The sequence below is a fragment of the Natator depressus genome, chromosome 13, assembly GCF_965152275.1.
Source record: "Natator depressus isolate rNatDep1 chromosome 13, rNatDep2.hap1, whole genome shotgun sequence".
In the NCBI taxonomy this organism is placed as follows: domain Eukaryota; kingdom Metazoa; phylum Chordata; order Testudines; family Cheloniidae; genus Natator; species Natator depressus.
Window position 1 is genome coordinate 794,309 of NC_134246.1, and position 22,903 is coordinate 817,211.

The 22,903-nt window shown below is 60.9% G+C and overlaps 1 protein-coding gene across 3 annotated transcripts in view; it reads right to left on the minus strand.

Annotated features, from left to right (window-relative positions):
• The window catches only part of SLC12A5 (solute carrier family 12 member 5), an 84,585-nt gene that overhangs the window by 25,839 nt on the left and 35,843 nt on the right, over window positions 1-22,903 (minus strand). For all 3 annotated transcript variants that reach the window (XR_012641732.1, XM_074969882.1, XM_074969884.1), the window contains exons 2-12: window positions 21,027-21,121; window positions 20,056-20,187; window positions 17,866-18,012; window positions 15,678-15,732; window positions 11,836-11,966; window positions 10,988-11,229; window positions 10,664-10,875; window positions 6,732-6,899; window positions 5,076-5,174; window positions 4,444-4,501; window positions 1,124-1,298 (exon numbers count right to left, since the gene is read on the minus strand). Coding sequence is in view for 2 of the 3 variants with exons in the window: in XM_074969882.1 (XP_074825983.1) it covers window positions 1,124-1,298; window positions 4,444-4,501; window positions 5,076-5,174; window positions 6,732-6,899; window positions 10,664-10,875; window positions 10,988-11,229; window positions 11,836-11,966; window positions 15,678-15,732; window positions 17,866-18,012; window positions 20,056-20,187; window positions 21,027-21,121 (1,514 nt within the window). In the remaining variant the exon portion in view is untranslated. The remainder of the gene's footprint in view (window positions 1-1,123; window positions 1,299-4,443; window positions 4,502-5,075; window positions 5,175-6,731; window positions 6,900-10,663; window positions 10,876-10,987; window positions 11,230-11,835; window positions 11,967-15,677; window positions 15,733-17,865; window positions 18,013-20,055; window positions 20,188-21,026; window positions 21,122-22,903) is intronic.

A 22,903-nucleotide genomic window follows, 5' to 3' on the forward strand; every position in this document is an offset into this window, starting at 1 on the left:
TCCAGCCTACATTTCCACACCCAACCTTCCAACAAGGCCCCAATATGACAAAGTGGGAATTTTCTGTCATATTTTTATGAACCCTGTGAGTGCCTCAGTTTCCCCTCTGTTATTACCGGCGGGGGGGAAGGACTGTTGCTCTCAGGGCAGGCTAAAAGACACAGGTATGAATGATGTCTAGCTGTCTGAGCCTGAATGAGTCATTAAAAAGGACTGGCTGAGGCTGATCCCATATCAATGGAGAATCTGAGAAGACAATGGCAAACGCAGTCACCAGGACACAGCCACCTAGGGCCCTCGGCCCAGAGGGAGATGGGTTCCCACCTCTCAGCAGGGAAGCTGGGCAGACCCCAGCTTGAGAACACGGGCCGGGGATGAGGCGAGGAGGGGCTCAGCGTCGGCTGCCGGAAGGAGTCGGGGCTCTCGCCTGGGAAGGGACCCAGCCGCTCCAACAGATCCAGAGCCTGAACACGGAGGTCCCTGCAGCGTGGCTGGGCTTGGGGCTCACCAGAACAGTCTGTGCTTCCAGCTCTCTCGCTCTGGGCCACCCTGCGGCCTCCTGGGCCGTGTCCAGGGGACAAACAAACCCTCCTGTTGAGCCAGCGCCGTGCGAGTGTCACTGAAAGGCTGGGCAAGGTGCGGTCACCCCGGCGGGGCGCACGAGTCTCTGCCAGGGGCTGGCTCAGTGGGACTGGCTGAGCGGAACTGACGGTGCCAAGCAGGAGGGCTGGAGCCCTGCAGATCCTGTCTAAGGAGCTGCACGGCCTGCCCTGTGCAGGAAGAGGGAGACCCCAGGGAGCTGGGGGGCCTGGCACACTGACGGGGCCTGTTCTAGAGACTGTTCCACGGCTGGGGGCATAGCACCGGTCTGGGCATCCGACACCCTGTCTCCATCCAGGCAGAGGGAGCCTCTGCTTGGAGGACAAAGGGCCATCAGGAGAGACCTGGAGACAGGGCAGGATGCCCTCTGGCAATGGGCATAGCAGTGGAGGTGGTCACTGCTGGCACCCTGCAGCGGGTCAGCTCCAGGTGAGGAGGGCATGTGCCAGCCCCTATCCCGGGCTCCTTAGGGAGTGCACACGGAACAGAGCCGGCATTAGCCACAGTGCAGCAGGTCACTTACCCTCAGGAAGGGGACGATGCCATCCCGGGAGATGGCCTGGAGGAGGCGGGGGGCTCCTGTGAGGCTCTGCAGACCCGCCCCACACGTGGAGAAGAAGGATCCAATGACAATCACCCATGGAGATGGCCAGGCGAGGGTGCCAACCACCAGGTTCCCATTGACAGCCTCGCCAAACCTGCAAGGCACCAAGCGTTTCTGGGGCAGGGCTGGCTGCCGTGCTCTGACCTCCAGCCCTAGGGCCACCCCCCAGAAAGTAGTAGGGACAGTCCAGAGCAACCAGCTGTAATTGGCTTGGCGAGTCAGAAACCTGACCAGTCAAGTAACGTTAACTGACCGCCTGTTATTACCATGATCAAATATCATAAAGTACTCCAGAAAGAATGCCCTGCTGCAGCCATGCCCTTCCTCTCAGCTTGCATCACGGTGCCATCCCTAGCGAGCCCCTTCAGTGTCCTGAGCACCCACCCTGCTCCTGGCTCCCGCCGCCCGTCAGGAGAAGGGGGAGCTCGCTGAGAGCTGAGCAGCTGCATTGCCTGGGCCTTCCTGGAAAAACACTGCACTGGGAATGTTCCTCTTTGTCTGTGGATAAGGCCCTCCCCCTCCAGGGGGGTTTACAAAGCAAGTTAAAAGATATGGTGCCTGCCCGCATGGGCATAGTTGGGGGGGATTGCCCCCCCCCCCAAAACTGCAAGCCTCAGACAGGCGTGGAACTCGCCCCCCCCACATGCAGCCCCCCAAAATAGAGAACTCAAACTACACCCATGCCTGCCCCCAGCCCAGGTTACAGGGACGAGCCCAGCATACAGCAACGGCCTCCGAAGGGAGTCTCAGCCATTAACCCTGCTCCCCAACCCAGCGGGAGTTTGCACAGCCATTGAGCAGTGCAAAGAGCTGCCCGGCAACTGCCTGCCTAGCACACCTGCATGATGACTAGTCCTTATGCGTTTGGTTTGTTTCTGGTTAATTTCATTTTTCTTTTGTAACAGGTCAGTCCCCAGTCACATTCACTATTGACACATTCGCATTTCAAGGCTAAGCTCAGCTACTCAGTGTGACGAAGCGGGACTGTTCTTAATGTTTCCTCTGAATAGTGTGGGGGTGCCTCAGTTTCCCCTAGGCAGTTCTTAAGTCTCTAGGGGGTGGGGTAAGGGTGCATGATCGTTGCAGAGCCCTAGAGGGCAGGTGTGTGCAGGGGTCTGGACACAGAGAATGGCCAACACCCTGTTTCCTGGCCACTGATGGCCTGGGCCCTTCCCCCCTGCGAGGTGAGAGCTAAAGGGTTGGAGAACAAAGGAATCCGGTGACCTCCTGGCCCGGGAAAGGGACAAAGCCCAGAGGAGGAGGGGATGGAGGGAGTTTCAGTTTGGGGCTGGCTGGAGACGTGGAGTGAAGTGCGGACGTGGTTGTCTGGCTCCCTGCCCCCCCAAAATGGACCCAGCTGAGGGGTCCGGTTCTCTGCACCTACAAGCTCTGTGTTAGACCATGTTCCTGTCGTCTAATAAACCCCTGTTTTACTGGCTGGCTGAGAGTCACGTCTGTCTGCGAAGTTGGGGAGCAGGACCCTCTGGCTTCCCCAGGAGCCCCGCTTGAGCGGACTCGCTGTGGGAAGCGCACGGAGGGGCAGAGGATGCTGAAGGCTCCGAGGTCAGACCCAGGAAGGTGGAAGCTGGGTGAGCTGTGTGTCCTGCAGACAGGCTGCTCCCCGAGAGGAGACTTCCCCAGAGTCCTGACTGGCTTCATGGGGAGCAGTTCCAGAGCATCGCCCAGGGACTCCGTGACACTCAGAAAGGCCGCACGGCGCCGGTTCTGGTTTTAGATCTTCAGTTCATTGCGTTTCGCATTTTTCTGAGTTAAAATAACTCAGTTAAGTAACTTGGGTTTTGTTGAAGGTGAAAGTTTCTCGGGGCTGCTCTACACTAGAAAATTCCATCGACCCTGCTCTGTCGCTCCGGGTGTGAAAAACCCACACCCCTGAGCAGCTTAAAGTGACCTAACCGCGGTGCAGACAGCGCCAGGTCACTGGGAGATTTCCTCCCTCGACCTAGCCACGGCCTCCCGGGGTGGTGGATTCCCTGCCCCGTGGGAGACCCCTGCCCTAGGTGTAGGTAGCGTCTGAGCTGCAGCGGCTCAGCTGTGCGGCTGGAGCATTTCACATGCAGACAAGCCCTAAGGCTGAGCCAGTGGGGACCAGAAACCCTTTCTGTTACTGCTCTGTTATTAGAGCTTTTCCATAGTTCACCATTTTTGACATTATTTGACCAATACTGGACTGGTCAATTGACCAGTCATGTTTGGACGGGTTCATTGTCCTGCTCTGAGCTTTAATCCCAGCAGCCTTGGCCGGCTGGTCCCAGGGAGCCACGGAGCGAGCGGGTGCCAGGGAGGAGAGAGAGCAAAGGTGCAGTGGTGGGGGGGGCAGCAAACAATCTAGTAACGACCCCCAGCCCCAGAAGCCTCACAGCGCTGCAGATCTCAGGGAGCTTGGCCTCCCAGGCCCGTCTCCTGGGGGGGAAACTGAGGCTGCAGCAGGGGGTGGGAGGGCATGGCCCAAGGCCATTCCCCTTGGGGCCCAGGCCTCCCCATAGGGCAGGGAGGGGCTCCGCTTTCTCTGACAGAGGGAAGCCAAGCCAGGCTGCGCATCATTTGGATCATGTCTATGTTGGCGACCCAGAAGCGTCACCGCAGAGCAGAGCACAACACGCAGCGCTGCCCTAGATACGCAACTCCAGGCTGCACGGCAGCTCCTGGTGAACAGCCCCCCACAGCAGCAGGATTAGCGGGAGAAACCAGAGCAGAGACACAGCAGAATCAGCTGGGGGGGGCAGGGACACACGGGAGCCTCCCGCAATGCCTAGTTCCAGGTTTAGCCTCCCTAATGTCACTCTGGGGGCATTGGGGCCACTGCCCAAGGGGGTGCGATCGCCCCCTACATCCAAAGCCACTGCCACCCTCCCCCAGCCATGACTCCCCAGCCAGCCCCCCCGCTCCCCTCCATCCGAACCCACCACCCTCTCCCCCCCAGCCACCCTCGATCCAACGACCCCCCACAGCCACCCCCCACCTATCTGCTCCCCTCCACCCACCCACACCACCACTCCCTACCCACCCCTTCAACCCAAACTGCCCCCTCCATCCAACCACCACCCCCAACCTGTTCCCCTCCACCCCCCACCCCCTCCATCCAAACCCACCCCCCTCCACTCAGCCACCCCCCCACCTACCCACCCCCTCCATCCAAACCCACCACCCCTCCCCCCAGCCATTCCCCCTGCACAGCCCTGTTGCCCCTCAACACCCCACTGTTGGGGAGCGGCACTCACTTGTCACGGAGGACGACCCCCTCGATACAGGCGCCGAAGAGAATCACGGAGCTGATGTCTGCGGGTGGTGAAGGAAAGACCAAGCTGCAGCCCCCTCCCCACCCCGGCCACCCCCTGTGCCTGGGACCGCCAAGCGCAGCCACAAGGAGTAGGGGACCCAGGGCCACAGGGCTGAGAAGAGGGGCGCAGATGGCAAGTCCAGCCCCCCATGAAGGCAGAGCGTTTTCAAGGGCAGTGGAGTTCCCTGGGGCCCAGGGGAGCATGGCCAGTCTCCAGGGCAGAGAACAGGAGCGTGGGGAAAGCGCTGGGGACATGGCCCCTGCTGTGCAAACCCCCCTCCAATGGGGCCTGCAGGACACGAAACGCCCAGCATCTGCTGCTCCAACCCACACAGGGGCCACAAAGTGCCCAGTGCCCAGCACCCGCCCTGGCCACTCTGACCCACACAGGGGCCACAAAGCGCCCAGTGCCCGGCACCCGCCCTGGCCACTCCAACCCAAACAGGGGCCACAAAGCGCCCAGTGCCTAGCACCCGCCCTGGCCGCTCCAACGCGCACAGGGGCTGGCTCAGAGGCAGACAAGACCCTGCCCCCACCGCCCTGTTCTTGCCCCGGACCCTCTGCCAAGGATACAGACAGCAGACGTTGTGGCGATGGCCAGGATGGTCCCTGTGGGGATGGATTTCTGAGCATCGCGCAGGTCTCCTGATCGGTTGGAGCCGGCCATTATACCTAGGGAAGACAAGGGAACGTGCTATGGGGCACCGTGCCATGGAGGGGCGCATGGGCGGCTCGGCCCAGCACTGGAGTGCAGAGCCCTGAGCAAGGCCACCGAGTGCAGCCCCGTTCCCCAGGGCGCTGAGCTCCAGCCCAGCTCAGAGAGCAGCAGCTGGCAGGGAAGGCCCAGAGCACATGGCACGTGGCGTGGGGGGGCTGAGCAGGGGAGCAGGCCCGGCTGCACAGGGGTTGCTGATCTCCCCTCTCCCCACCCCCTTTCCAGGTGGTTTCACACCCAACTCTCCACCCGCAGAATCAGGCTCCAGATGTGCTGATGTGGTTTCTCTCCTCCACCCTTGATTAGCTTAATCTGCAAAGGCCAATTAGAGGCGAGCGAGCGAGGGGCTGTGAGGCAGCAATGCCATGGGCAATGAGGAGGAGGGCAGGGCTCGTCCCTGGTGGCTGCCAGCCGGGGCTGTCTGGATTCTCACTGCTGCAGGGAAGCGAGGGCCAGGCAGGGCTAGGAGTCCTTGTGGAGCTGACCACGGGCAAGTCCCCGGGGCCTACAGCTCAGCCAGGCGGAGAGGGTGCCTCAGGAAAAGCACGGCCTGAATTATTCATCGGACACAAGTCCATGTAAAAATCATGAAAGGCTGGTCAGTGAGCAGCGTGCCGGGGGCGTGGGGCTTTCCTGCCCCGGGATTCCCCTGGCGTCACACGTCTGGGCCTGGCCTTGGGGTTCAGTTCAGCCCTCCTGGTCCAAACTCCGCGGCTCTAGGGTCCAGCTCACGGAGCGTGGAGCAGCAGGAGCACGTGAGGGCCACGCTGCTCGCAGACACGGCCTCCGACCGCGGGCTGGCCTGGCGCTGTCTTTGCTCCAGACCAGGCTGCTCCTGGGGGGCGGCTCAGGGGCTGCTTTGCTCAGTTATTTCCGCCCACTGGAGGGGAGCCAGAAATATCCGAGCGCTGGTGACGTCAGCGCGGAGGTGAGACATGCTGCCAGCCTGTCTGTGGGGCTGGGGGCTGGGTGGTGGAGGAGGGGCTCTTTGATCCTCCCCTGCACCCCCCACGCAGTCACGCTCCGAGCTGGAAGCAGAAATCAGAGGGACAGCCACAGGGTGCAGCTGCTGACAGCAGACAGCAGAGAGGTGTGCAGCCAGCCAGACATGACAGCCCCTTGCACGCGCACACACATGTGCAGCCAGCTGATGCGCACGTATATAGGGGAGCACATGCACACCTCACATATGTGCCGGCACAGACAGATGCACACACACACAGGTGCACACGGCACACCCCCACCCCCAGACGCACGCACACACAAGTGCACACGGCACACCCCCATGCGTATCGGCACAGACAGACACATGCACACAGAGGTCTGGCATGGCACACCCACATACCCCACACATGCGTCGGCACAGCAGACGCAGGGACCCAGAGGTGCACATGGCACACCCACACACCTACACGTGTGCCGGCCCAGCACTGACACATGCACACACACAGAGGCGCGCACACCCACATGCATTCGGGCACAAGCCCCCGGCACCCAGCGGCTGCAGCTCCTACCTGTGACGGACGGGAAGTAGATGCCCACCAGCAAGGTGAAGTATGAGGTCATGTCGCTGAAGACGTAGGGCTGGTCCATGTCGATAACGGGGTCCATGAGCGACACCGAGGTCACCCCCTGCTTCTCCACAATCACCCCCTTGGTCAGGTACGTGCTCCAGAGATTCTCTGCAAGGGGAGCCGGGAAGGGCTGGGTGTTCACACGGGAGAAGCCCCTGCTCCAAGGTGCTCCGCCATGCCAGCTCCTGCTGCAGACACAATGAAGCATCCCCACACACCCATCACACAGCCCGGGGAACCCCACCCTACTCAGCGCCCCCGCCCCCCCATCCCTGCGCTCAGGAAGCAAGCATTGTCACACAGGCTCAACCCTGACGGCTGTCAGACATGTCGGGGAGGAGAAGGTCTGAGAACCCTGCAGTCGGCCCCCCATGATGGTCTCAGCCTGACCCCTGAGGGGGTGCCTACACTGCAGCCAGGGGCGAGGTCCCAGCCCGGGGCCAGAGACTTGTGTTAACAGGGCTCACGCTAGTGCGCTATAAATGGTGCAGAGGTTACGGTCAGCGAAGGCTCACTGGAGCTCGGACCCGGGGAGTAGGTGGGTTTGGGCCCAGCTGCTAAGCCGGAGCTGCCGCAGGTGCCACATCAGCCACATGGCTACTGTTAGCACACTACTGCCAGCCCTGCTAGCACAAGTCTATCTACCCAGCAGGGAGACTCGCGCCCCACTGCCGTGCGGACACACCCTCAGAATCAAAGGTCAGTTAACCTGTGAACCACTCAGTCAGCATTAACTGTGATCACTCTGGACATTCATGATCTCCATATACACATCCACTCCCTTTGGGATCTCTGTGACATCCTGTGGCAGTGAGTTCCACAGGCTAATTATACAATGCGTGAACAAGAATTTCCTTTATCAGTTTTGAATTTCCCATCTGTCAGTTTCATTGGCCGCTCCCTGGGGCCTGTGCTGTGGGACGCCCCCTTTCTCACTGCTCTGTCCCATCCAGGACTGGATAGACTGGTGTCCTGCCCCCTCTGCTCCCCTGCCCTCGAGGGTAACAATCCCAATCTCTGCCAGCTCTGCCCACAGCTCCGTTTTTCCAGCCTTGCTTGTTCTCTTCACCCGTCCCTGACCCCTCAGCTGCGTGCGACGGGGGCCCAGCGCTGCCCACAGGATCCGCACCATCGATTGACGCAAAGGCGCTAGAACGGTCCCCGTGTTATTCTCCACCCCGGCCCTTGTGCAGCCGAACAGCTCAGCTCTTTTGCCCACAGCAGAGGTCTCCACTGGCACCCAGCTCCCGTCTCTGGCAGTTAATCTAGACCCCCTGGGAGGTGTGAAGAGATCAAAGTCTCCCCTCCACCACACGTTACTCACCCATCCTCCCTGCACCCAGCGCCTCTGCCTGGGAGAGCGCCCCCTGTTGGCACCCTGGGGACACCTCCCCCTCGGGACTCCTCTCTTAGCAGGCCTGATCAGCACAGCCCTGGGGATTCAGGGTACCCAGAGCCCGACACAAGGGGGCTTTGCCACCCCCTCCCCAGCTGCTGCCGGGGTCTCATTGCTCTGACAAGGGACCCAGGACACGGCCACCAGCCGAGATCAGCAGCTCCAGCCTGTCACCGCAAACACAGCTGATGGGGGGCTGGGACCGTGCCCTGATGCAGGCATCGGCGATCCCCGCACAGGAGAGCAGCCAATGGCAGCCGATCCCAAAGCCAAGAAGCTGGGGCTGTCTTGGAACACAAAACTCATGGCCAGAGAGACGCCCCACAGCCCCGCGGATATGCCAGCCCAAGACCACGAGCCTCACTCCAGAAGGACCGAGCACATTTAGTGGGTCAGCACCATGGTGCCCCCGAACCAGGCCATCCACCCCCTGAGCCGCCTTGGCCGGGGAGAAGGCCCCGCACAGCCCACGCGCTGGCCCTTTGGAAGATGCTGCAGGGGCTGGCTGGGCGTCTCCCTGCTGGATTCCCTACAGAGGGCCAGGGAGGGATCCCAAATCCAGAGCTTCGGGAGAGGCTGATCCAGCCCTCGCCCCCACTGGGGGTTCTCCAGCCCCTCCTCCTGGTCGCTTGCCCTCTCTCACCCTCTGTCTCTGCTGGTTGTTCCAGGTTGCTACCCTTCACTGCTGGGAAGAGACTGCCAGCCCCACTGAGCTGTCATCCTTCGACACCCTGCACTGTGTCAGCCCAGCCAGGACTGCCCTCTCGGAGCGAGCCAGCCCCGCTCCCTGAACCTGGCCTCCGGACCGGGACCCACTCGCTGTCTGCACCGCAGAGTCCCCAGTCCTGGCAGCCCTGCCACACCTCCTCCCTCCTGCAGCCAGCAATCCCGGCACTGACTCTCCATCTCCAGCTTGTCGCAGGGCTGGGCCACTGGCCGTGGGCTCCCAGACTCCCCTGGACTGGCCAGCCTTTGCCATCTGCTGCTCACCCACCGAGAACACCCCACCGTGCAGGAATCTAGGCGTGCTGCCAGCCGTGACCCTTCTGTCCTACCCACTAGGCAGGGCCTCTCCCTGTCCCATTAATCTGAGCTGCGGACACGTCTCAAGTGCTTCCTGAACATCTAGTAAACGACGTCCATTGGATGCCCCTTATCTGCCGTGGCAGCAATCGCCTGAGAGCACTAAGCAGGGTAGTCACGCCTGGCCTCCCATGCCTGAATCCAAGCACCTTGTTTTCAACGCACCCTGCCCCTTGGCACCTCACTGGGCACCGCAGAGATTGCCGGGCTGCTGCAAGGGACAGATTTGCCAGAGGCTTTTCTACAAGTAGCAGATCCAGGGTGAGCAGGCTCAGAAGTGATTGTTCAAAGATTCCTATCTTTATTATTGTCCAGCTGCTTTGCCCCAGCCATGCTGGCGGGTGAAGAAGGGAAGCTGCTGTGCAGGCTGACAGCGGGAATAAAATCCTCCAGCCTTTTACAATTCTAACATGGCTGCAGGGATTTTCCTCAGACTCCCATGCCCAAATGGGGAAAGTCTCAATGTAACTCCTGAAAGCCAGGGGCCAGGGAAAGCAGCGAGCATCTGGAACCAGGCCGCACAGCCACAGCCTCCTCTAGTGTAGCACCCAAGCAAAGGATGACCCAGGAAAAGCAGATTGTAAACAGCTCCTGCCACAAACTTCACCAGAACTTCCTCTGTCTCTGGCCCCATTCCAGAGCCCTGGGTACAGAACAGCTTCTGCTCGCTAATCTACATATTAAAGCAGCAGATAAGTAACCCCAAGGGGGTGATTACTTCTCTCTAAACCTCAGATCAATATCAGGCCTTCCCCGGGCAAAGAGGAAACAATGAGCCAATTCATTCAGCTCCAGCCCTGGAAAGTCTGCGGGAAGCCGGTGCACTGTGTCTGGCTCGCAGGGCGAGCCCCGGAGGCACTGAATCTTGGTTCATCCCATGGCTATGGGAGATGCACCCTCCCATGACAGCTACAGTCCAGACAAGGTTCTTCCCCACCAGTGACAACATCTCCACTGAGAATGAGCAGGAAGAGACACAGCGGTGAGCAGCCCTGCATGTCAGCATGCCCTACTTAGAGGGGCAGGTCCTGCTGCCCCACAGAGCCACCCTCCTAGCCCCACGGCTCCAAGGCAATTGGAAGGTGGGAGATGAGCTTTCCTCACCTTTCAGCTGCTGGCCGGGCTGGTTTCTAACATGCACAAACTTCTCATGATCTTCAGCACCTCTCCCGACCCATACACAGCTCTGCTGGTGCCCCTCAGGCCTGACCCACAGCCCCCAGCTGCTCCAGTTCTGGGCTTTTCCTTCCCAGAGGCTAAGCCAGGCTCTGGGGAGACCAAGCAATAGGTCACTTGGGAGCCAGAGGGGGGCCTGAACCAGCGTTAAGCCCAGGTCTGCACTGGTGCCAGCCTGGGTCTGCCCACTCTCCCTCCCCCGCGCGGCTGCTCATACCTTTGATGAGCCCACTGGCAGCGCCCGGGATGCCCTGGATCTCGGTCACGTTGTTCCTCAGGAAGTACTCGTCACAGGTGGCGTTGAGGAATTTGGAGGTGCAGAACAGCTCCCACAGCTTGGAGCCCACTGTCTCGTTCCCTTCCAGCACCAGCTTGGCACAGATGTCGAAGCCGTGGCGTGACAGTGTCCTGTTACCCAGCAAACAGATCCTGGGGAGAGAGGACACAAGCAGAGAATGTACCAGAGTCACCTCCTGCCCCGCCAGCCCCAGCCCCCTGCGGCAGCCGGCGGGAGGCGGGAGGGTGCTGCGCTGCTACTCACGGGAAGCTGGGGGGGTCGATGGCGGATTTGATGACCCCAGCGTAGATGGCCAGGATGGAGAGGATGACGCAGCCCAGGAAAACCAAGGCAAACTTGTTGACGTACTTGACCCCGACGAACACCACAGTGGCCATGCAGGTGAGCACACAGGTGCCATAGACACGCATGTTGTTGAGCATGGCCGCGGCCTCCTCGCTGGCATCCTCTCCCTTGAAAATGGCCATGGCGGGGAAGATATAGGCCTGGGAGAGAGTCACAGCCAGCATCAGCGTCTGGCCCAGCGCAGCCCCCACCCACCGGCTCCACTGCCCCACTTCTCCCCGTTACAGGGTTATTACAGCCATGCCCCAGGACCGGCCAGGATCGGGGCCCTGTTGTGCCAGGCTCAGCACCACAAACCTCACAAGACCCAAAATCACAAGATTTAAAAAAATTATGTTGTGTTTTGTGGTTCTGCCCCCCCACCGCCCCGTCCCCAGTGTGTACGGGTCTGTGAGACAAGCCATGCTGCCCACATCCCCACACATATCGGCTCTGGGGATTTGGGGAGCTCTCACCCCATCTGCCTGTCCCCTGGCCAGCCATTAACCCTGTCCCCCAGTCTTTCCACCATGCCTGTCCCCCCCAGCCTCTCCTCTGCTCCTCCGGGGCTCTGCCCAATGGGGTCCCCATCCAGGCCAAGTGCTGGGGGGGACAGAAGCGCCATCCTGCCCCCACTGCTGAGAGCAGGTGTGCCCAGAGCGCGTGGCTGGAGTGCCGGGCCAGAAGTCTGCTGGGTTACGGCCCCATGGGGCCTGCGGGAACAGCCTCCCCCAGTGCCTGCTCAGAGGGGCCCCAGCCACACTCACCAGAAGGATCTCGATGGTGCCCAGGATGTACATGGCTCCCGCGAAGGTGGTGCCCAGGTAGAAGCACAGCCCCACGGCCCCGCCGAACTCGGGCCCCAGAGAGCGCGAGATCATGTAGTAGGAGCCACCCGCTGGCAAAGAGAAGAGCAAAGGGGGTTGGGTCCCGCTGCAGGAGCCCGGCACACGCCTCCTTTCTCAGGAACAGATCCCTTTGCACCCTGCCGGTGTGCATCTGCCAGGCCGCTCGGGGGCACCAGGGCCATGTCCCAGCTCCAGCTCTCCTTCCTCATGCCAGGGGAAGCCACTGTGGGTCCAGCAGAGGCCACTCTTGCCAGGCAGGAGCCGGCGAGGGGGCAGGGCGAGCACAGGGCCTGAGCTGCGGGCGGGGGGGTAGGGCTGTCTCCCTCCCGGCAGCGGGAGGGAAGGGGTCCCCTGGAGACCCTGCCAGACCCTCACGCCTTGGCTCATGCTGAGTGGTCTCTGGGCAGAGTGGGGGCAGCTGCCAGGCTGGGCTGTCCCACCTGTGCGGAGCTGACAGGCCGCAGATCGCCTGCAATCCCGCAGCCCCAGGAGGCAGCGGCTGGGCTGCGGACATGTGCTCTGCCAGCTGAGGCAGGCTCTGGGTCCCTGGGGAGCCGTGGCTGAAGGGCCTGCTGCAGCGGGTGAGAAATCCAGGAATGACATCGCTGGACACAGAGCTGTCAGCGCTCAGCCAGAGCCAGGCCACCCAGCCCGGCCCGGTGGGGACAGGGCCCAGCAGCTCTAGCAGCCCCAGGCAGGCGCAGCCATGCACCGAATGCCGTCCTGGGACACAGGGTAACCCCAGCCCCAACTCAGCATCATCCAGAGCTAATTCACTGAACAGCAACGTTCTGAACAAGCTGCTTTGCCCTGCCCCGCTCAGCGCGTCGTGTGGCTGGGGAGCAGAGAGCACCCCGGGAAGACCTTGTGCCAGTCTCGGCCCATTGCTCCCCTACATCCCCATGGCCTGACCCCCAGCCACCCTCCCGGGGGTCTCAGCCCATTGCTCCCCTACATCCCCATGGCCTGACCCCCAGCCACCCTCCCGGGGGTCTCAGCCCATTGCTCCCCTACATCCCCATGGCCTGACCCTCAGCCGCCCTCCCTGGAGTCTCAGCCCATTGCTCCCCTACATCCCCATGGCCTGACCCCCAGCCGCCCTCCCTGGAGTCTCAGCCCATTGCTCCCCTACATCCCCATGGCCTGACCCCCAGCCACCCTCCCGGGGGTCTCACCCATTGCTCCCCCTACAGCCCAATGCCCCTACCTCCAGCCGCCCTCCCTGAGGTCTCCACAATCTCCCCACCAGTCTTTGCAGGCAGTTACCATGTGGCAGATTCAGCTCATTAGTCTTTTCTCCTCACTCAGTGAGGAGACCCACATCTGGCTTGGGCCTGTGGGTCTCCTCACTCACCCTGCCCATGGTGGGTCATTTACATCTATGCCAAGCCAGTGTGAATGTGGCTGCCCAGGGCCATGCAGCTCCCCAGAGGATATTTCATGAGCTATTTTGTGTAACCATAAACTCCAGCTTCAGGAGAACTGGGGGTACATGCAGCCCTGGAGCGACACGCTGAGTTTATCTCTGGGGCAGCGGAGGGCTGGCTTCCCCAACACTGGCTGTGCCCTGCCTGAGGCTCGCTGTCATGGGGGGCTGCCTATGGTCCAGCTGGTTCTGTGCCTCCCTGCTGTCTCTGCCCATTAGTTCCGAGCGGGCAGGTAAGTTTGTGGTGTGGGAGCTGGTCCTGAGACCCAGCATACTCATCGCACACAGGGCCACTAAACAGCCGCATGAGGGGACCAGCTGTTAACCCCTGCTGAGCTGGGCTGGATTCATTCTGGTGCCCTGCCTGGGGAAGACTCTGAAGCGTGACAGTGACTCCCTGAGCCAGCCACTCCCTGGAGCACTAACGGGACACAGGGAAAAGTTTGGGTTTGGGAAGATCAGTTATTAAATCCAGTTCTGCCCTTTGGGGGCTCACCCAGCCGGGGTCTCCCTGCTTTGCACCCCCACTGCCTCCGTCTGCTTACAAACCCTCTAATGTTCCCACCCTCTTCTTAAAAGGACAGCTCCCATTAATCCAAGTGCAGCACTAAAAACACCACAAACAATAAGCAACATCCAAATTCACCCCTCAATACAATGTGCTGCAGCATAAAATCATTCCCAGAACGATTCCCTGGCCCTCCCGTTCCATGCCACATATCCCACCCACACCCCTCTCAGCCCACCCTCGGCAGCACATTTGCAGGCTCACCCTTCGGATTTGCAGCACAGCCCGGCTCTAGGTGGGAATGCTGTTACCCTGTACGCAAAGCAGCCCATCGCGGGAGACACAACTCACACTGTGTCACCGGGTTACCCAGCTATGGGGGAGCTGGCACTAGAATGCTGGGTCTCTGGCTTCCAGGCTCTGGGAGCAGCATGTTGGCTAGTAGTTAGAGACATCACAGCCCAGTGCAGCAGTGTGACGAAGTGGGGGAGATTCCTGGTTTCCTTGTCTCCTATGGGTTTTTCCCCCCTTGGTTTTCCTATGGTTTGCATGCAGAGGCAGTGGGACTCAGTTTCCCTGGGGGTTACCGGTTTAACAAGGTGATGGGAGAGGGAGTTTGTTGTTCCAGAGGACTGGCAGGGAACGTGGGACCCCAGCCAATGGCCTGGTGACCCGGAGGCCCAACTCAGGAGTCACAGCCAGTTATGGCCAGTGGGGAAACAATAGGCTGTGAGGACCCCCGGGGACCCAACCAACCGGTCCCAGCTAGAGGACCCTGTTTACGACCCTGTTTACCTGGAGAGAAGACAATGGACAGAGGCGGGACTTGGGGCCAGGGATCTCAGCTGCCCAGCGGGGAAGCAGGGGGACTCTGGGCTGGAGGGAGGGAGCAGGCAGAGCCCAGCTGGACGCAGGGGAGACTTGGATGTGCTGTGCTGAGGGAGGCCAGGCCTAAGGCCCTGAGAGTTTCCTGTGCTGGGTTCAATGCTCAATAAACCCTCCTGTTTGACATTGACTGAGAGTCATTCCGGTCTAGAGAACAGGGTGGCATCATCCCCTTCGGGGAGTGGAGGCCCCGGGGATCCAGAGTGAGTGGACTCCGTGAGGGGACCCACAGCGGGAAACAGGTGTGCTAAGGCTCAGAGAGGGGTGGCTTGAGGAGGTGGAGGGGCTTAACCCCGAGAGAGAGTGGACCCCCGGGAAAAGGGCTATCTCACTGAAAGGGGCACCCTGCACGGACCGCAGGGGGCCAAGAGTGGGCACGATCTGTGAGTCCGTGACAAGCAGTACCACTGCTTGGCTCTCTGCAGAAGCAGAATCTGGTCTTTTGGGAGCTAAAACTGCCACTTAGCTAAATGACAGCGCTAGCCACTGGCTGGGGGTAACTAGCCCCATAGGTGGACTGGCCACTGGCTGGGGATAGGTAGTCCCATAGGTGTACTAGCCACTGGCTAGGGGTAGCTAACACCATAGGTGGACTAGCCACTGGCTTGGGGTAACTAGCCCCATAGGTGGGCCAGCCACTGGCTGTGGGTACCTAGCCCCATAGGTGGGCCAGCCACTGGCTGGGGACTCTCTGTCACAGGGGTTAGACAAGCCCAGAATTCAGCAAGTTCCTTCCAAAAGCCAGTGGGTGACGCACACGGGCCTTTGGTCTCTCCCACCAGAGATTGAGGGTCTATGGCAGCTCTGCCTGTGCAGGGTCATAGCTGTGGAGTGGGTGGCTGGGAGCTAGTGTCTCTGTGACTGGGGGAGGAGGCTGGGGGAGGAGGCTGATGCAGTCAGGGCAATGATGTGCAGCGGGGAGAGGGGAAGCCCTCGCCCTACCTGGCACAACGCCATTCGTAGCGATGGCACTCATGGAAATGGCCGTCAGCATCGTCTGCAGAGAGGAAAACCATAGTGTTAGATTTCAGAGTAGGCAGCCGTGTTAGTCTGTATTCGCAAAAAGAACAGGAGGACTTGTGGCACCTTAGAGACTAACCAATTTATTTGAGCATAAGCTTTCGTGAGCTACAGCTCACTTCATCGGATGCATACTGTGGAAAATACCGAAGATGGTTTTTATACACACAAACCATGAAAAAATGGGTGTTTATCACTACAAAAGGTTTTGCTCTCCTGCTGGTAATAGCTTATCTAAAGTGATCACTCTCCTTACAATGTGTATGATAATCAAGGTGGGCCAGAGAAAACCTGGATTTGTGCTGGAAATGGCCCACCTTGATTATCATACACATTGTAAGGAGAGTGATCACTTTAGATAAGCTATTACCAACAGGAGAGTGGGGTCGGGGGAGAGAAAACCTTTTGCAGTGATAAACACCCATTTTTTCATGGTTTGTGTGTATAAAAACCATCTTCTGTATTTTCCACTGAATGCATCCGATGAAGTGAGCTGTAGCTCACGAAAGCTTATGCTCAAATAAATTGGTTAGTCTCTAAGGTGCACAAATACTCCTTTTCTCATAGTGTTAGCGGCACCCTGGAGCCATGCTGTCTCCTGTGCCCCAGTGGGCCGGGGGCACCAGGCCGGGGGCCAGGAATAATGCAACACCTGGGAGGGGAGCAGTAATTACTGACCTGGAGGAGTGTCACGAGTGAGAGGGGCCAGGAATCGGGAAGGTGTTTGCCTGTATGAATGACACCAGTATGTCACTTTGTCGTGGGGCAGGGGATGAGCAAAGGGATTGACATTAAACCCGTGGTTGAGTTTTCCGAGCTGGCAGTTGAATTCAGCCCTGGGGTTATTCCCCAGGCGCTCCACCCCTGGGCTGTGGGTCCCAGCATGCCAGCTCCTGCCCAGTTTGCTCCTGGGTGAGCTAAAGCTTCAGAAGTGATCCCTCCAGGAGGGAGCTGGGACCCTCTGGAAGAGAGGCTCTCAGATTGCAGCGCATTGGAGGGCTGCCCAGGGCTGCTCTCCTCACTAAGGTCTGGTCTGCATCTCAGACCTACGTTGGTGTGACGATGTCGCTTGGGGTGTGAAAAATCCACAGCCCTGAGTGACGCAGTTACACTGACCTAGCCCCCGGTGTGGACAGCGCCGGGTCCACCGACATAGCTACAGCCTCTCAGGGACGTGGATTAACTATGCCGCCGGGACAGCTCTCTCCCATCGGCTCTTTAAACACTACTGCGGCACAGCTGCACCAAAGCAGCGTTTGACGTGCAGACGTGCCCTCAGCATGTGACCTGGCTCTTCTTGCTCCGGCATGGCTGCCGTGGCTATTGTAGCAGAGGGCTGATGGGAGGGCAGGCTGCCCTGCATCATGGCCCGCACCAGGAAAAAGGGTTTTAACATGAGGCTTTCCTGGCCTCTGGCAACCCTGCTGCATGCGGGGGGGCGGGCACCATCTTGGAGGCGGGGCCCCATTTCCATCCAGCTGTAAAACTGCCGGAACTGCACACAAAAGAGCTCTCTCATTGCATTGCACAGGGCGGGAGACGGCCCACAAGAAGGGGGTGCTGGAATATCAGATTCTGATCCCAGGAAATAAAGTCCCCAAGAAGTAGCTGCTCCCCTCAGTGGGGCCCCCAGGCAGCACACTCCTGCCCGTCTCCAGGATTGATAGAATTGGGACTAGCTTCTGGCTTGTAAAGGCTGGTTTCCCAACAAGGTGATGGGTTTGGTTTATCAGCTGTGTCAGCATTCAGTGTTCCCATCTCGTTCCCTAGTAACAGGTGGCTGGCTGTCTCCAGTCCTCTCTTTCGCTGCAGTCTCCCTCCCCCCAGCACTGGAGTGGGGCTTCTTCCTGACTCCTAGGCTGAGCCATGTTCATGCAAACAGGGGAGGTGAATTATTCCTCCCTGCAGGTCCGAGCGGGCCCTGCCACTCCCAAGGAACTCCAACCCTTGGCAGGAAGGGAGAGAAGAATGAGCTAGGCCTGTCCATTCAGTGCTGGGCTCTGCCCGTCTCGTCTAACCCCACCTGGACGGGACACTCCGTGCTGCACAGCGGAGCTTACAGCCCTGGGGTGACAGCTGCACGGCAGGGCGGGGTAACGCCATCACTCACGCAGGAGCAGCAAAGGATGACCATGCAGAATGACTCCATGATGCCAGCAATTCCCACCACCCAGGTGAGGCGCAGGAAGAGGATCACCCCGAAGATGTTTTGCAGGCAGGGCAGGTAAACGCCCATGAAAGTGCCCATCCGTGGAGCCTACAGATAAAAGCATGGCACGATTAGCCACGAGGGAGGCAGCATCACCCCCCACCCACCCCCCCCGCCCCCGAGACCACAGGGCCTCTTGGAAATATTTTTCCCTGGGAGGGTCAAGTCCCTGGAAACATGGTGCAGAGACAACTGGGGCTGGGGAGTCATGACCAAAAGAAATGGAGGGGTCATTTGCTCCATGCCTCGCCATGGCAGCTGCGGAGAACAGTTCAGAGGGGAGGGCTCAGACCTCGGCTGGGCAGAGCAAAGGAGCAGCATGCAGAGCTGGCGAGGGGAGCTCCAAGGCAGCAAACCATGTCCGAGACAGCAGGCTCTTCCGTCCTCTGCAGCGGCCAGGTCAGCGCCTGCCTCCAGGCACGGGGCGTGCATGGAATACGACAGGGAGAGCGAGTGAAAGGATGCAAACACGGTCGCTGCAGAGGATCGGCTACAGCCACCCTGCTGGAGACAGGCCTCTGCCACCCTACTTGCTGCTGTGCTCTCTCTGCACAGCTGCAGGGCCTTTCATTCCAACAGCAGCAAGGCTGACTCCGCCCCGCTCCTCTGCACGGGGCTCCCGAGACGCCCCCAAACCCGCCAACAGGGGTTCGGTCTCAGGGGATCGGAGCCGTTCATTTCCCTGTTGGAACGGTGCCAGCTGCAGCCCACGTTGCCCCTCGCTGTGCGGCCGCTCACAAAGGGAGCCGGCAGGAAATCGCAGGGACAGGTTGACGCAGGCAGGGTGACCAGACAGCAAGGGTGAAAAATCGGGCCGGGGGTAGGGGGTAATAGGAGCCTATATAAGAAAAAGACCCCAAAATCGGGACTTTGGTCACCATCTGGTCACCATCTGGTCACCCTCGGCGCAGTACACTGGGAACTTCGCTTTGCAGCCCACAGTGCTGGTGGCTCCAGGCTGCCCACTTAGGGCCTGGCTACGTCCGAGAGCTCCGTGGGTCGCAATGCTCCTGGCTCAATCACAGCCCACCCGGGGCCACAGAGGCCAGTCGTCCAAGCCACTGGCAGGGAGGCAGGGGGCCATGGCAGCGGCCTGGGGTGGCCGTGCCCCAGGGACAGCCCGGGGCAGCCCGTGAGCACTTCGGAAAGCCTGGTGCTTGGGGATCTCTGGAGGAAGCGATGCAGACACCAGGCGCCTCAGAAGGGTCAGGTGCACCTGGGCCCATGGCAGCGCCCTGGTGATCTTGGCAGCAGCAGCATGAGCCACGTGCTACCCACCTGCTACTGCAGCAAGGACTGGGAGCTGCGGGAGGGCCCCACTCCACGGAGGAAGGCCCAGCTGAGGCGGTAGGACAGGCCTGGACCCTGCCCTGCGAGCCCCAGGGAGCAGGAAGTGAGAGCGTGGGAATTCCTGAACTCCCACAGCTGCAGAGAACCTCACTCAGGCCAGAAAATGCAAATTGAAACCAGGAGCCTCCAGATCCGGGCAAGCGGGAGCTGCTGGGCCCCTGGCCCCTGGGCGGGAAGCCTCACTGTCCGCCCAGGGACTCATTGCAAAGCCTGTGAGTCCTGCAGGGAGAGGGCTAATCCCACTCGCTTGCCCGCTCCCTTGGCCATGTCTGTGTGACTGTGCCATGGCTTGGCACCGACGTGAAGGGGCAAGCCCCTTGGGAGAGAACCCATGGCCCAACGGCTCCTGAGAGCAGCCCCAGAGAACCCCACTGCAGTGCCCCCCCAGATCCTCCCACCAGCAGCCCCAGAGAACCCCACCGCAGTGCCCTCCACCAGCAGCCCCAGAGAACCCCACCCCAGTGCCCCCCCAGATTCCCCCACCAGCAGCCCCAGAGAACCCCCCACACGCCCCCACCAACAGCCCCAGAGAACCCCACCCCAGTGCCCCCCCACCAGCAGCCCCGAGAACCCCCCCAGACCCCACCCCACCAGCAGCCCCAGAGAACCCCACCCAGTGCCCCCCCCCCAGCCAGCAGCCCCGGAGAACCCCCCCAGACCCCACCCCACCAGCAGCCTCAGAGAACCCCCCCAGACCACCCCATGCCGGCCAGCGCTGGAGCCCGGTGCTGAACCCCTCACCTGTACAGGTTTCTTTTTGGCCCCGTCGTTGTTCTCCGCCTCCTCATGCTCTCGGCTGCCCTGCGGCAGGTTGGTGTAGTTCACGAGGCCACTCAGCAGGGACGAGACCATGGGGCTGGTGTCCATCTCTTCCTGTTAGGGGCAGTGACAGGTGAGGGCGAGGTACCTGTCCTGAGCCAGCCGCGCCTTCCCTCCACGCTGCCCCCCCCCCCCCGGCGGTCCCTCTGCTCGGTGCTGTGACGAAGCGGGACCGTTCTTAATGTTTCCTCTGAATAGTGTGGGGGTGCCTCAGTTTCCCCTATGCAGTTCTTAAGTGTCTAGGGGGTGGGGTAAGGGTGCATGATCGTTGCAGAGCCCTAGAGGGCAGGTGTGTGCAGGGGTCTGGACACAGAGAATGGCCGACACCCTGTTTCCTGGCCACTGATGGCCTGGGCCCTTCCCCCCTGCGAGGTGAGAGCTAAAGGGTTGGAGAACAAAGGAATCCAGTGACCTCCTGGCCCGGGAAAGGGACAAAGCCCAGAGGAGGAGGGGCTGGAGGGAGTTTCAGTTGGGGGCTGGCTGGAGACATGGAGTGAAGTGCAGACACGGTTGTCTGGCTCACTGCCCCCAAAATGGACCCAGCTGACGGGTCCCGTTCTCTGCACCTACAAGCTCTGTTTTAGACCATGTTCCTGTCGTCTAATAAACCTCTGTTTTCCTGGCTGGCTGAGAGTCACGTCTGTCTGTGAAGTTGGGGGGCAGGACCCTCTGGCTTCCCCAAGACCCCGCCTGGGTGGACTCGCTGTGGGAAGCGCAAGGAGGGGCAGAGGAGGCTGAATGCTCCGAGGTCAGACCCAGGAAGGTGGAGCCGGGTGAGCTGTGTGCCCTGCAGACAGGCTGCTCCCAGAGAGGAGACTTCCCCAGAGTCCTGACTGGCTTCATGGGGAGCAGTTCCAGAGCATCGCCCGGGGACGCCGTGACAGGTGCCCTACCTCGAAGAGGGCCATGTTCTTCCCGTCATACTCCTTGCCCTTCTCCAGGTCTGTGCTGTTGATGAAGGGGCTGCTCTCCTTGGGGTTGCCATCACCTGCAGAGACACAGAGAGATCAGTGCTTGGGCCAGCCACCCCCTCTCCCAGCCAGCAGCCCACACCATGCCAGCTCGCCGGCTCACCCACCCTGCTGGTACTGCTCCCACCCAGCATCGGCTGCACAGAGCTCCAGTCACCCCAGCCATCCCCTGGGAGCACGGTGAGAAGCTGAGAGCAGGGCCCCAAGCCCAGCATGGCCCCACCTGCCAGGAGTCATCGGGGACCCACAGCCCTGATGCCAAGGACAGCTGGCATTCTCGGGAACACGTGAGTGAGAGGCTGAATCTCTTCCGAATGCACCATCCAGGGCTGGCTCAGACCCCGCTGACCCGGGTCATCAGTGCCCAGGTAGGGGTGCACAGGCACTGCTGGGACTGGGGGGAGAGTGACTGCTCCTGACACCCAGCCATGCCTCGACTGCAGGGAACAGAGCCAGGTAAAGCAGCCAGTGTCCCTGGGCGGCCTGGCCTTCTCCACCAGAGTCCCCTGCCTAGACACTACTGGGATTTATGGCCAGCGCTCCCAAGCTGCACCCCTCGCTGCTCCTGCCGGAGCCTGAGCCCCCCAGCACCACTGCTTAAAGTCACTGGGCAGCCGCCCGGGAGGGAGGCCTGGTGGGTATTAGACTCAGAGCAGCAGGCTCTGTGCCCTGAGCCCCAGCAGAGGGAGTCATGCTCCCAGCCCCCATGCAAGGGGATCCACACCCTGGCACCAGCACTGGGTTTCTCACCCCCATGCAAGGGGATCCACGCCCCGGTGCTAGCACTGGGTTTCCCACCCCCATGCAAGGGGATCCGTGCCCCAGCACCAGCACTGGGATTCCCAGCCCCTGTGCAAGGGGATTTCCAGACCCCTGGTGTACAGTCCCTAATGTACTTAAGGCATCTCTGCCGGTTTGCTTTGTGGGCAGTGAGTGCTGAGAAAAGAGGCAAAATCCTGGCTCCAGTGCACAGGTAGGTGAGTAAGAGGGCACTGGGGCAGCCCGGCCTGGCAACTGGGGCAGGGGGCAGTCAGACGGAGCAGGGCTGGTCTGCCAGGAGAGTGGGCTAACTACGCACAGCCTTGGCCCAGGCCCCACCGTGTCCCCCACATGCACCAGGGTCACTCGGCATCAGTGGAGAGCCAGCAGCCCCGCAGCCTGAGCAGAGGGGAGGTTGGCAGAGCAGCCGCCTCAGGGCGCTCCCCCGACAGCCCAAGTATCCAGGCCCCACAGAGGGACAGCGCATGCACCAGCCTCTGCACTCTGCGCCCCATCCCCACCCAGGCACGGCACCCACCCAAGCTTCAGGGTCATGGGACTGCAGCCAAAGAGCACAGACATCAGTTGAAGTGAGTCGTGTGCACCCATGATGGGAACAGGCCCTGGCCCGGCGCTCCCCCAGGCCAGACCCAGCCACGACAGAGCCACGGCCTATTCTGCCCATGTGCGGGGGCCCTCTCCTGGGAGCCAGAGCTGCCTCTGGGATTGGGCCCAGGCTGGCTGCCCCTGAAGGCAACACAGAACTAAAGAATTGCTGAGTGGCCCCTGGGGTCCAGCCCACATGGGAAGCGCTGCAGAGCAATGGGGCCGCCAGCGCCCAGGGAGACCCGCTCCGTCTGTCGCCCTGTGAGGGGAGAGCAGCAGGTCTGGAGGCTGAGAAGGATCTTTTGGGGGCTGCGTGGGAATGGGCTGAGCAGTGTAGTGAGGGGACCTGTTGGGGGCGCCAGGTCCAGCTGGAGCAGTGTGATGCTCACAGGTTCTCTGGCAGAGGCCTGGCTGTCTGCAGCACAGACAACCTC